The sequence below is a fragment of the Coregonus clupeaformis genome, chromosome 11, assembly GCF_020615455.1.
Source record: "Coregonus clupeaformis isolate EN_2021a chromosome 11, ASM2061545v1, whole genome shotgun sequence".
Lineage (NCBI taxonomy): Eukaryota > Metazoa > Chordata > Actinopteri > Salmoniformes > Salmonidae > Coregonus > Coregonus clupeaformis.
The window spans coordinates 39,093,310-39,108,297 of record NC_059202.1 but is presented as its reverse complement, the minus strand read 5'-3'; the positions used below and the strand labels follow the sequence as shown (position 1 = coordinate 39,108,297).

Below are 14,988 nucleotides of genomic sequence, written 5' to 3'. Positions count from 1 at the left end.
CATGCTTCACCATCCTTCAGTCCGACGGACGAATCTGGGTTTGGTGGATGCCAGGAGAACACTACCTGCCCCAATGCATAGTGCCAACTGTAAAGTTTGGTAGAGGAGGAATAATGGTCTGGGGCCGTTTTTCATGGTTCGGGCTATGCCCCTTAGTTCCAGTGCCAACTTTGTGGCAACAGTTTGGGGAAGGCCCTTTACTGTTTCAGCTTGACAATGCCCCCGTGCACAAAGCGAGATACATACAGAAATGGTTTGTCGAGATCGGTGTGGAAGAACTTGACTGGCCTGCACAGAACCCTGACCTCAACCCCATCGAACACCTTTGGGATGAATTGGAACGCCAACTACGAGCCAGGCCTAATCGCCCAACATCATTGCCCGACCTCACTAATGCTCTTGTGGCTGAATGGAAGCAAGTCCCCGCAGCAATGTTCCAACATCAAGTGGAAAGCCTTTCCAGAAGAGTGGAGGCTGTTATAGCAGCAAAGGGGGGACCAACTCCATATTAATGGCCATGATTTTAGAATAAGATGTTCGACAAGCAGGTGTCCACATACCTTTGGTCATGTAGTGTACCTCAAATCTTCACTCTACAGCACAACAGATACACGTTTTCAAATTCTCTCATTTTGTGCCATTCCCTTCTCTTCTATGAATAATGTAGAGGGGCTTACGTTCCCTCCCTGTGCTGTCAGAGATTGATCAACAGTCTTAAGACGGGCAGCACAATGGAACCTTTCCAATGTCTTACAGGATCTGATGATTGCTTTTGTCCAGCCTCTAGCCTTTCTGTTCTGCTCTGCCAGTCAAACAGACTGTGTGTGTGTGTGTGTGTGTGTGTGTGTGTGTGTGTGTGTGTGTGTGTGTGTGTGTGTGTGTGTGTGTGTGTGTGTGTGTGTGTGTGCCAGTCAAACAAGCAATATAAAGCAGTATTTAAATAGCCATTTCCTTAATCACAGTGCCATGGTTACATACACCAAGGCCTGTACTCATAAAAGTGTCTCAGAGTAGGAGTGCTGATCTAGAATGAGGTCCACCCTGCCAATTTCATCATATTCATTATTATTCAAAAAGCATAACTGATCCTAGATTAGCACTCCTCTGAGATGAGACTATATGTGAATACGGGCCCCAGGTTGAAGAGGGGTGAGCCAGAGGGGTCCTTCTTATTCTTTTACACTCAGGCACAAAGTAGGACCTCCTCATTTAGTTGTGATTACGACCATGCACAGTTGTGTGAACACAAGACCCAGGGCTTTCACTCCATACAGCTGGCAGCTGGTGTATTGAAGGGGACCCCGTTGAGCTGGTGGTGTGTGGGCATGCACTTGCAAGCGTGTGTGTGTGCAAGTGTGTTAATGTTTTTTTTTTTTCTTTGAGGGGACTTCATTCAGGGTGATCGTAGTAGTTGAAGTTCAGAGGGAGAGAGCTGGATTGACACTTCTCTTCTGTTTCCCTTCACTCAGACCTGCAATCTGTTGAAGTTCTGTTCTCTGCTGAAACGGGCTGCAGCACTACTTCAATGGATCCAGGCTGGGCACCACATATTGTCACACTGATTAATTGTGAAGGCCTAACATGCGCCCCAAATGGCACCCTATTGCCTAGTGTACTACTTTTGACCAGAGCCCGTGCACATATGTCGCTGGTCAAAAGTAGGGCACTTTGTAGGGAATAGGGTGCCATTTGGGACGCGACCCACCTTTTTTCTCTTCCCGCTCAGCCCAAGCTGTATTAATAGTCGTGTGTGTGATCTATCTGACAAACATAATGGTTTGAGAATGGAATGGTACCTCATCCATGAACAGATCAAAGCACAGGCAAGACACTCAGGAATATAATCATAAGGGAGCCGGCATGGTGGTGGATTCTATTATTGGAACAAAGACATTTCAATACATCTCAATATTGTCATTGAAAGAAAATGCACATACCACCTGGGAATGTTTGTATATGTCTGATCTTCAAATGTACTGGGATCATATGTCTGATATTTAATGTAGTGTAATGCCACCAGAACCAACCAATCACACGCCAAGCAAGTTTAGAGATGGATAAACATTGGTGGCCTGAGGATTTTCCACTAAATGGTAATGAGAGTGAGTTAAAATCACTCTGGGTCCGTGCTGGTTACAGAACTGAGTCCTAGATTGTAGTTCTGGAATCCTAGATTAATTTAAGGAGTTTAGAGTTTTTGAAAGAAGGAGAAGGTTTTCCAGTAAAGAGAAGCGAACCAAGGCAGTTGTTACCCTCTCCTTCAACCCCCTACCTCACCATCTCCTGTTACAAACAGCAGCCTGAAAAGCCCTTTAAACACAGCATCCACTGATACCGGAGAAGGACTGCAGTGGAGAGGCTTTATTATTCAAACCCAACACAGCACTCAGAACTATGTGTTTGTGTGCGTGCCTTTATTTTAATACATAACAATGACCCCTGTCTTAGGGGAAGGTTGTTTTCATTTTTAGCACATCTGGAGTGTACAACTCACTTTATTTATCTTCTTTATCTAGTACCAGTAACCACATTCTACGTCTGAACAGAACACCAGCTGACTGTCAGATGAGCCTTGTTTCTAGCTCTTAGAATGAGTGACTCAGCAGAAATACATTGTAACAATGAAGTTATTCTCTTTTTGTACTCGTTGGGTAAAATAACCATTATCAATACATTTATTGTGTACAGAAGGTGGGCTAGTTTCTCAAACCTCTCCTTGGGGATCCAAAGCCATTCCATGTATTCAACTGCTACATTATCAAGCCTTTGACTAGTTGTAAGGTGAGCTAGTTCGGGCAATAATAAAATTGCGAAATATCTGGGGGTCTCTGAGGAGAGGTTAATGTCCTCACAATGACATAATTTGGTCTGACTGTTTCTGTGTTCCTCTTTTGTGTTTCAGGACAGCACGGGGATGAAGCTTTGGAAGAAGAGGTGGTTCGTGCTGTCAGATATGTGCCTGTACTACTACAGAGGTTAGTCCACTATGAAGAACACCTGTATTTTTTCTAAACAGTAAGCATAAATGTATCACAACAGATACTAGTCTCATCCTTGATTCTAGTGCCTATATCTGCAAATGTGTGGTACAGAAATGCCATTTTGACGTTCATGGTGTCTTGAATCTCTTGCTGTAACTGGTCAGAAGTAAACATGGTAGACAACAAGGCCTATGGCCACCTGGGGTGTGACCATCTCTGCTGAGCGGCTTCACTGGCGTGCGGTTCTGTGGTTGTGTCCCTGTGCTTATACCAGATCTATATAACGCACACATACACTCACGCAATGGGTTGGGTAGGTTACTTTCTAAATGTAATCCGTTATGGTTACTAGTTACCTGTCCAAAATTGTAATCAGTAACGTAACTTTTGGATGACCCAAACTCAGTAATGTAATCTGATTATATTCCCTTTAAGAGGCTGTAGAAGAAGACAACAAGGATCCATCAAATGCATGTGTTGTGTCATCATAGTGGCTCTGACTTGTGGTCAGACTCGCTCAGGTGGAACAAACTTAAACTTAAAAAAAAATAAAAATAATTTGCAAACATCCTTTCGGAATTTAAAAGTAATCCAAGAAGTAATCATCTAGTTTTCCAAAAGTATCTAGAATCTGATTACAATAATTTGGCTGGTAATGTAAATGATTACAGTTAGTTTTTTTTGTGTGTAATCAGATTACATGTAACTGGTCAGAAGTAAACGTGGTAGACCTTCTCTGCTGAGTGGCTTCACCGGTGTGCGGTTCTGTGTTTGGGATTCTGTTACTCCCCAACCCTGCACACACACACTGAACTCAATGCAGACTGGCACTCAGGGAAACCAATGGCTTGAAAATGGCAGAAATAAGTCAAGTGCTTAGATGGAGGGCATAGATTTCATGACTGCCAAACCTCCGCTCTGCCAACGGGTAAACCCCTCACCCCTTCACCCCCCCATCCTCCCCATGCCCCCATGTCTGTCCGACCACAGCAGTGTGTGTGTGTGTGTGTGTGTTTGTTTGTTTGTGTGCGTGCATACATGTCTGGCCACAGCAGTTTGCACTGACTCCCAGGGTTTTGTCTGTCTGTCAGGGACAGAAAGAGAAAGCGGAGGGAGGGCGACAGGAGAAGCAGACAGGCATCAGAAACAACAGACCTGTCGTCATCGTGGTCAGCAGAAATGATGTCTGTCCACACAAAGAGAGCAGCTATCTGTCTGGACAGGAGCCAAGGCAAACGACAGTTACAGCTCGGCTCGGTAGCAGAGCAGGGCCTGTATTTTGCCTTGTACAGGGAAGACCAGATCCTAAATCAGCACTTCGACTTTAAGCACTACTCCTACTCAGTACTCCTACTCTTTATGAAAATGGGCCAGAGCGGTACTGTAGCTACCTAACCTGGATCATTGATTCACAACCAATTTGGATTCTTTTTTAAGGGTGGAGAGGCTCTCAAACTCTCTGAACAGCTGTGTCAATATTTCATGAATCTGAACATTTGCAGAGAGAGAGAGAGATATTTAGTTAATAGCAGCCCAAGTCTTAGCTTTCCAGCAGCACACTGCATGTTTATGTTCCCTATTGGGCAATCCCTATGGAAGAGAGGAAGGAGGAATCCCCAACAGTAGAGTTGGCTGGTATACCATATATAGGGTCCTGGTATACCATATACAGTGAGGGAAAAAAGTATTTGATCCCCTGCTGATTTTGTACGTTTGCCCAATGACAAAGACAAGATCAGTCTATAATTTTAATGGTAGGTTTATTTGAACAGTGAGAGACAGAATAACAACAAAAAAATCCAGAAAATTGCATGTCAAAAATGTTATAAATTGATTTGCATTTGAATGAGGGAAATAAGTATTTAACCCTCTGCAAAACATGACTTAGTACTTGGTGGCAAAACCCTTGTTGGCAATCACAGAGGTCAGACGTTTCTTGTAGTTGGCCACCAGGTTTGCACACATCTCAGGAGGGATTTTGTCCCACTCCTCTTTGCAGATTTTCTCCAAGTCATTAAGGATTTGAGGCTGACGTTTGGCAACTCGAACCTTTAGCTCCCTCCACAGATTGTCTATGGGATTAAGGTCTGGAGACTGGCTAAGCCACTCCAGGACCTTAATGTGCTTCTTCTTGAGCCACTACTTTGTTGCCTTGGCCGTGTGTTTTGGGTCATTGTCATGCTGGAATACCCATCCACAACCCATTTTCAATGCCCTGGCTGAGGAAAAGAGGTTCTCACCCAAGATTTGACGGTACATGGCCCCGTCCATCATCCCTTTGATGCGGTGAAGTTGTCCTGTCCCCATAGCAGAAAAACACCCCCAAAGCATAATGTTTCCACCTCCATGTTTGACGGTGGGGATGGTGTTCTTGGGGTCATAGGCAGCATTCCTCCTCCTCCAAACACGGCAAGTTGAGTTGATGCCAAAGAGCTCCATTTTGGTCTCATCTGACCACAACACTTTCACCCAGTTCTCCTCTGAATCATTCAGATGTTCATTGGCAAACTTCAGATGGGCCTGTATATGTGCTTACTTGAGCAGGGGGACCTTGCGCTGCAGGATTTCAGTCCTTCACGGCGTAGTGTGTTACCAATTGTTTTCTTGGTGACTATGGTCCCAGCTGCCTTGAGATCATTGACAAGATCCTCCCGTGTAGTTCTGGGCTGATTCCTCACCGTTCTCATGATCATTGCAACTCCACGAGGTGAGATCTTGCATGGAGCCCCAGGCTGAGGGAGATTGACAGTTAATTTGTGTTTCTTCCATTTGCGAATAATCGCACCAACTGTTGTCACCTTCTCACCAATCCAGGCTCTGTCGTAGCCGGCCATGACCGGGAGACCCATGGGGCGGCGCACAATTGGCCCAGCGTCGTCCAGGGTAGGGGAGGGAATGGCCGGCAGGGATGTAGCTCAGTTGGTAGAGCATGGCGTTTGCAACGCCAGGGTTGTGGGTTCGATTCCCACGGGGGGCCAGTATGAAAAATATAATGTATGCACTCACAAACTGTAAGTCGCTCTGGATAAGAGCGTCTGCTAAATAACTAATAAAAAAAAAAAAGCTGCTTGGCGATGGTCTTGTAGCCCATTCCAGCCATGTGTAGGTCTACAATCTTGTCCCTGACATCCTTGGAGAGCTCTTTGGTCTTGGCCATGGTGGAGAGTTTGGAATCTGATTGGTTGATTGCTTCTGTGGACAGGTGTCTTTTATTCAGGTAACAAGCTGAGATTAGGAGCACTCCCTTTAAGAGTGTGATCCTAATCTCAGCTCGTTACATGTATAAAAGACACCTGGGAGCCAGAAATCTTTCTGATTGAGACGGGGTCAAATACTTATTTCCCTCATTAAAATGCAAATCAATTTATAACATTTTTGACATGTGTTTTTCTGGATTTGTTGTTGTTATTATGTCTCTCACTGTTCAAATAAACCTACCATTACAATTATAGACTGATCATTTCTTTGTCAGTGGGCAAACGTACAAAATCATCAGGGGATCAAATATTTTTTTCCCCTCACTGTATAGGGCCCTGGTATACCATATATAGGGCCCTGGTAAACCATATATAGGGTCCTGGTATACCATATATAGGGTACTGGTATACCATAGGGTCCTGGTATGCCAATGGGGCTGGGGATCAGAAATGTCTGGTGCGAGAGAGGCAGGTTGAGGTTTCCAAGGTTGGAGTAGTGCAGAAGTTGTCGTATACTGAGGCAGTGAAGAAAGTAGAGGAAGATGGGTCAAGGGGGAGGGATCCTGAGAAGAGTGATGTGAGTAGTAGAGCTGTACAGAGGGATAGGCCAACAAGTGATATATGTGTCAGTAAGATTGGATTTGTAGCATTTAAAGCAATGGTTATCAACTGTACTACAGGGATGAAACATACACTACCAGTCAAAAATTTGGACACATACTCATTCAAGGGTTTTTCTATATTTTTACTATTTTTTACATTGTAGAATAATAGTGAAGACATCAAAACTATGAAATAACACATATGGAATCATATAGTAACCAAAAAAATGTTAAACAAATCAAAATATATTTTATATTTGAGATTATTCAAATAGCCACCCTTTGCCTTGATGACAGCTTTGCACACTCTTGGCATTCTCTCAACCAGATTCACCTGGAATGATTTTCCAACAGTCTTGAAGGAGTTCCCACATATGCTGAACTCTTGTTGGCTGCTTTTCCTTCACACTGCCGTCCGACTCATCCCAAACCATCTAAATTGGGTTGAGGTCGGGGGATTGTGGAGGCCAGGTCATCTGATGCAGCACTCCATCACTCTCCTTCTTGGAAAAATAGCCCTTACACAGTAGATGCGCTTGTTTTGAGATCAAAGCGAAAGCTGCATGTAGCCACGTGTGCACATTTTGTTAACATTACATTTACATTTTAGTCATTTAGCAGATGATCTTATCCAGAGCGACTTACAGTTAGTGAGTGCATACATTTTTCATACTGGCCCCCCGTGGGAAACAAAACCACAACCCTGGCGTTGCAAGCGCCATGCTCTACCAATTGAGCCACAGGGGACTTTGCTAGTTAGTGAGTTATTAGCCCAGTTATAGATAATTTGTAGTCAGCAATAGGGGAGTGATTGCTTCCTACAAGACCACAAAATGTGTACATCTTTGAAAAGTAAGTCAGGTAAAGAGTTGTTGTTTTTTGTCTTAAAGGGGCAGTGTTGTATTTTGAGACAGACTTGAATAAGCTAAGTAGCCAATATGCAGAGGGTAGAATAATTTGTCTGGTTCTCTGTAATAATGGAATGGGAATAATAAAGTAAAGTGTTTTATTGCGTCAAACAACACAACAACATTTTCTGTCACCTACTTGTCTGAAGGACAAGTGGATAAACAGGTTAATGTCAAGCCCTGCATGTGTTTTTCAAAAGTCTCATGGAATTTAGGCCTACATTGAACACCACACATTGGCTGCTACTGTAGGCTGAATGATAGAACAGCTATTTCCATGTTATGGGATGCATTTTTCCCATTCTTTTTTATGGTAGGCCACTCTGGTAGGCCTACATTATGAACAAATAGCCACAGTAGCCTGCTTGGCTACTTAAAGCGGGTACAGCATCAGTGTTCATATTAAATGCGCACTGGAAGTTGCACAGAATTTTCACAGCGTAAGTTTGTGCGATCAGCAGACCTGACATTTGCTCAGTGCTGAAATTTTTTTGAGGGAACATTGGTTTCAAGTCCGGAGATTGCGATGGCTATTGCAAAATGTTGATTTTTGTGGCCAATTAACCATTTCTTTGTGGATTTTGATGTGTGCTAGGGGTTATTGTCTTGCTGGAAGATCCACTTGTGGCCAAGTTTCAGCCTCCTGGCAGAGGCAACCAGGTTTTTGGCTAAAATGTCATGGTACTGGGTAAAATTCATGATGCCATTGACCTTAACAAGGGTCCAAGGACCAGTCGAAGCAAAATAGCCCCTTAACATCAAAGATCCACCACCATATTTTACAGTAGGTTTGGGTATATTTTCTAGCCTAACGACTCACACTAAATGTTTCCGCTGCCATGTTATTCGCTACATACATTAGTCTGAGACTGCCATCATTGAAGTCGTTTGTGGTGGATCGTCTCTAACCAATCAGTATCAAAGCCAATGACAAATTTTCAAACCACCACTTTACACGTGTGTTCTGGCTCTGGCCCAACACATCGGTTTCTGGACCAATCAATCAGCCCTGAATGCATTCGCATCCGGTGAAGGGTCGGGGATGTACTCAGATCCAGACTCATTGCGCAGAAGAAACTAACGTCCGTGGCCGTGGCATGGCGTTTGGCCGGAGCAAGGCGTCTGGGTAACCAGGCAAGTTATTTTCTGCTCATGCATTCAAATTTTTACGCCAAACCCACCACTGTTGTGTGTGACCAAAGAGCTGTATTTTCATTTCATCCAACAAATGTAAACTCCTGGAGTTCGCTAAACGGCATTGGCACTTGGATTGAAACCGGTGCTTTGGTCTGACGACATGAAAATAGAGCTGTTTCATTGCTAGCGTGGGGGCAGCAGTGAGTGTTAGAGTAGAGAGAGACGGAAACGGTTTTATTACAAACCAGTGATTCCACAGGAAAATGTTAAGTGATAATTCAAACACACAGAGCCCTTTGAACAGCAGGTAACAGTATAGCTGACATATAGTACAGCTGCGTCTGAAATGACACCCTATAGGGTTAAATTTGGGATGCAACCATAGTCTAGGTCAGGGATGGGCATCTCCAGTCCTCCGGTGCCTGATTGGTGTCACACTTTTCCCCAGTTAGTGTGAAATCTCATTTACTGCACTTTACTGCCTTATGAAGAGGAGGAGGGAGGGAGGGAGGGAGGGAGGGAGGGAGGGAGGGAGAGAGAGAGGGAGGGAGTGAGGGAGGGAGAGTGAGAGAGAGGAGGATGAAGAGCAAAACAGGCTGGAGGACACTGATCGATCCTGGAGCCAGGCCTCCCAGTCAGAGCCCCAGGACAAACGGTTTCCTTCCACTTCCTACAACAGAGAGCACACACACACACACACGCTTCGCAGTACACACTCACACACGCGCACACACACACAGGAACACGCACTCGATTACGCACACACATGCATGCGAGCACACACACACACACACGTCCACCCAGTATGGTCTCTCAGTTGGACATAATGCGGCTTAGAGAGGGGTTATCTCTATGCTGGAGTTTAATCAATGGATAGATGCTCATTTCTTTCCCTGCCTGTCATTTAAATCACTGGGTAACCTCCTTAATATGATTATATATAATCTTCTTGGTGAGGAAGAGGGATTTGTTTCACAGCAGCAATAACTGCATAGACAAACTTCTGAAGAAGGTTAAATAAGGATCTGCTCTACAGAGGAAATACAACTCATCTTTGTTTCCTGTTTTTGTTGTTGTTGTTTCCTTCAGATGAGAAAGAGGAGGGTATCCTCGGCAGCATCCTCCTGCCTAGCTTTCATATATCTATGCTGTCTGTCGACGACCACATCAACAGGAAATATGCCTTCAAGGTCAGTACTCAGTACTTTTTTTCATTATTTTGTCCAACTGTCGTTTGGCTTCCACAGTGGTTGATTCTAAGGGGAAATGAGTGAGAGATTCATTAGGAGACTAAATATTCCAGTTTGTTCGATTTATTTTAAAACAACAATGTAAGAACAACAAGAAAAGAGTGAGAGGGAGAAGGAGTTTAGTCAAGGATTAAGAGGGAAGAGAAAATTCAGTTGTTATTTTTTCTGGCGTGTGCTGCCACTACTTTAAGCATTGTTAGTAAGCTAAGAGTTTAGTCTTGGTCAAAGAGAGGAAAAATAAGGCTGTTTTATCTGGCATGTGCTGTTACTGCTATAGAGCATTGTTAGTAAGCAGCAGGAGCAGCCTTCAGCTCTAGAGCCTAAGAGTCCAGTGGCAGCCAGTCCTATTTCATTTTATGGCATCTCTCTCAGTGCTGTGGCTTTCTCTCTGGTCTGGTTCCTTTACAAAGCCACAGAGAGACGAGGGGTTCGGCTCAGCCCTGCCAAGCAGCACAGCCACACAGACGCCCAGGAGTCTTCCCAAGGTCTCTCTAACCAACCACACATTCTCAGTTTCCATCTCCTCAGAGAGAGAAGGAGGGAGGGAGAGAGATCATGGAGCGAGGGAGGGAGATGAAGGGAGAGGAGGAAGAAAACAGAGCTGTGCATGACCCCTGTAGTTCTAAAGAATAATAATAATAATAATAATAGCAATATTTCACATAACTCAAAAGGCAATGGAATGAACTCTCCATATTCCTGTCTCTTATGTCGAACATGGCAGTTTCATAAGCCCCTTATTCCTCACTGAGTGTTGTTACAAATACATTTTTGGATGATACAGGAATGGCTGCCTTTAGTCTTCAGTTCCTGGTTAACAGGATATTGGGATTACTCGATGTGTTCTTGTCTTGTCTGTCTTTCTCTCTCTGCTGTCTCCTTCTTCCATGCACACACTAACAATGCCTGTGTTTGTTTACTGCGAGCGGATCTTGAGTGAGGAGAATCAGCAGCCTGTTTACCAGTCCAAGTGCTTCATGGTAAGTCCTGAGTCCTGATTCCATAATGTAGTGGTATACAAATCTGATGAGCCATGGGTTTAGATTAGTTTAGCCTACATGGTGGTGTGGATTGTATTATGTCAGGATATAATTATGTCAGGATGATATCATGTCCTAAAATATACTTTATATGTGTCCTAAAATACCCATTCACACCAGCAGGAAGAATATAAACTAATAATTGATGCTGTCAGAATATATTAACTGAGATTGGTAACGTCCATCATTGATAAGAGAAGATGCTGCTGTAAACAAACTATTCTGACTGACTGTTCACATATACAGTGTTGGCTTTAGAACTCAATTAAAGCCAGAGTAAAAGAGACCAGTTGACTCAACTAACCTGCTTCTTGCCCTCTCTCTCTTCTTCTCCAGGTAACCCTCTCTTCTCTTCGACTCTGATCCGGCAGGCAACACATCCCAACATGCGGACGTACTACTTTTGCACAGACGCAGCCAAAGACATGGAGTCATGGATGAAGGTGATGACAGACGCTGCCCTGGTGCACTCCGAGCCTGTCAAGAGGTTTGTACTCCATCAATCAATAAGTGACACTTTGTTTCCTATTCAGTTGAGATGTCTGTACTGAGCAGTAACAAAACAGAGACACTATTTCCCATTCGGTCGAGCTGTGATGCTCAGTCTATACTGGACGATTGCCTTAGTCAATTTAGCTACTGAAGTGGGAGGAATAGTTTGATTGGATCTCAAACAGTGTTTGAATAGTGGTAACCTCCTAGATAGAGATATTAAGGAGCTGTTCTGTTTTACTTGTCGTTTGTTGTTAGATGAGCTCTCTGAATTGCTTTCCTCAGACTGTAGTTGTTTAGGGAAGAGTCTCATCCACCACAGCATATTCCACTCCTCGAGAGTGAGACTTAGTGATACAGGAAACGCTGGCTCTTCACTGTTGCATAACCTGGCTATTGTCAGAGGATAGCGGTGTGTGTGTGTCATGGATGCACAATGCAGGTGTAGCGTGAAGGATGCATTAGCTACAGTACAAGCTGTACTGACTGTGTGTGTGTGTGTGTGTGTGTGTGTGTGTGTGTGTGGTTATGTGATAGAGGTGTCATGTGTAGGGATTATGGGGATTTAGAAGGAAATAACAGTCACCTGGCAACCTTCCTCGACAACGCTTCCTCCTCTCTACAAGGCAGAACAGTGTGCGTGTGTGTCATTTACCTGGCAGAGTGGAGAGGAGGCCTAAACGGTGAAGTGTTTTTTAATTAAATGAAGTGATGGTGTCTCTGGCTGCAATCCACAGGGAGACACGTTAGCTAATTGAGCAGGTGACACTGGAACAACTCTGCTGCCAAATAAAAATTAAATAAAATTGCATTGGTTGTGGACACATATTTTGCAGATGTTATCGCGGGTGTAGCGAAATGCTTATGTTCCTAGCTCCAGCAGTGCAGTAATACCACAAATCCCAAAGACAAAAAGAAAGGAATTAAGAAATATAGAAATATTAGAACGAGCAATATCAGAGTCCGGAATATACAGTGCATTCGGAAAGTATTCAGACCCCTTGACTTTTTCCACATTTTGTTACGTTACAGCCTTATTCTAAAATTGATAAAATTGTTTTTTTCCTCATCAATCTACACACAATACCCCATCATGACATAGCGAAAACAGGTTTTTAGAAAATTTAGCAAATGTATTAAAAATAAAAACAGAAATAACTTATGTATTTACATAAGTATTCAGACCCTTTACTATGAGACTCGATAATTGAGCTCAGGTGCATCCTTGTTCCATTGATTATCCTTGAGATGTTTCTGTGGTAAATTCAATTGATTGGACATGATTTGGAAAGGTACACAAATGTCTATACAGTGGGGGAAAAAAGTATTTAGTCAGCCACCAATTGTGCAATTCTCCCACTTAAAAAGATGAGAGAGGCCTGTAATTTTCATCATAGGTACACGTCAACTATGACAGACAAAATGAGACAAAAAAATCCAGAAAATCACATTGTAGGATTTTAAATGAATTTATTTGCAAATGATGGTGGAAAAAAAGTATTTGGTCAATAACAAAAGTTTCTCAATACTTTGTTATATACCCTTTGTTGGCAATGACACAGGTCAAACGTTTTCTGTAAGTGTTCACAAGGTTTTCACATACTGTTGCTGGTATTTTGGCCCATTCCTCCATGCAGATCTCCTCTAGAGCAGTGATGTTTTGGGGCTGTCGCTGGGTAACACGGACTTTCAACTCCCTCCAAAGATTTTCTATGGGGTTGAGATGTGGAGACTGGCTAGGCCACTCCAGGACCTTGAAATGCTTATTACGAAGCCACTCCTTCGTTGCCCGGGCGGTGTGTTTGGGATCATTGTCATGCTGAAAGACCCAGCCACGTTTCATCTTCAATGCCCTTGCTGATGGAAGGAGGTTTTCACTCAAAATCTCATGAAACATGGCCCCATTCATTCTTTCCTTTAACGGATCAGTCGTCCTGGTCCCTTTGCAGAAAAAACAGCCCCAAAGCATGATGTTTCCACCCCCATGCTTCACAGTAGGTATGGTGTTCTTTGGATGCAACTCAGCATTCTTTGCCCTCCAAACACGACGAGTTGAGTTTTTACCAAAAAGTTATATTTTGGTTTCATCTGACCATATGACATTCTCCCAATCCTCTTCTGGATCATCCAAATGCACTCTAGCAAACTTCAGACGGGCCTGGACATGTACTGGCTTAAGCAGGGGGACACATCTTGCACTGCATGATTTGAGTCCCTGGCGGCGTAGTGTGTTACTGATGGTAGGCTTTGTTACTTTGGTCCCAGCTCTCTGCAGGTCATTCACTAGGTCCCCCCGTGTGGTTCTGGGATTTTTGCTCACCGTTCTTGTGATCATTTTGACCCCACGGGGTGAGATCTTGCGTGGAGCCCCAGATCGAGGGGAGATTATCAGTGGTCTTGTATGTCTTCCATTTCCTAATAATTGCTCCCACAGTTGATTTCTTCAAACCAAGCTGCTTACCTATTGCAGATTCAGTCTTCCCAGCCTGGTGCAGGTCTACAATTTTGTTTCTGGTGTCCTTTGACAGCTCTTTGGTCTTGGCCATAGTGGAGTTTGGAGTGTGACTGTTTGAGGTTGTGGACAGGTGTCTTTTATACTGATAACAAGTTCAAACAGGTGCCATTAATACAGGTAACGAGTGGAGGACAGAGGAGCCTCTTAAAGAAGAAGTTACAGGTCTGTGAGAGCCAGAAATCTTGCTTGTTTGTAGGTGACCAAATACTTATGTTCCACCATCATTTGCAAATAAAATCATTAAAAATCCTACAATGTGATTTTCTGGATTTTTTTTCCTCAATTTGTCTGTCATAGTTGACGTGTACCTATGATGAAAATTACAGGCCTCTCTCATCTTTTTAAGTGGGAGAACTTGCACAATTGGTGGCTGACTAAATACTTTTTTTCCCCACTGTATAAGGTCCCACAGTTCACAGAGCATGTCAGAAAAAAAAAAAAAACAAGCCATTATGTCAAAGGAATTGTCCGTAGAGCGCCGAGACAGGATTGTGTGAAAGCACAGATCTGGGGAAGGGTACCAAAACATTTCTGCAGCATTTAAGGTCCCCAAGATCACAGTGGCCTCCATCATTCTTTTTAAATGGAAGAAGTTTGGAACTACCAAGACTCTTCATAGAACTGGCCACCCGGCCAAACTGAGCAATCAGGGGAGAAGGGCCTTGGTCAGGGAAGTGACCAAGAACCTGATGGTCACTCTGACAGAACTCCAGAGGTCCTCTGTGGAGATGGGAGAACCTTCCAGAAGGACAACCATCTCTGCAGCACTCCACCAATCAGGCCTTTATCGTAGAGTAGCCAGACAGAAGCCACTCCTCAGTAAAAGGCACATGACAGCCCACTTGGAGTTTGCCAAAAGGCACCTA

General features: G+C 43.7%; 1 protein-coding gene across 1 annotated transcript in view; it reads left to right on the top strand.

Moving 5' to 3' along the window:
* LOC121577187 (pleckstrin homology domain-containing family A member 5-like) overlaps positions 1-14,988 on the top strand; it is a 94,936-nt gene that overhangs the window by 27,046 nt on the left and 52,902 nt on the right. The window contains exons 4-6 of the mRNA XM_045223553.1: positions 2,903-2,975; positions 9,915-10,015; positions 11,487-11,602. Coding sequence (XP_045079488.1) covers positions 2,903-2,975; positions 9,915-10,015; positions 11,487-11,602 — 290 coding nt within the window. The remainder of the gene's footprint in view (positions 1-2,902; positions 2,976-9,914; positions 10,016-11,486; positions 11,603-14,988) is intronic.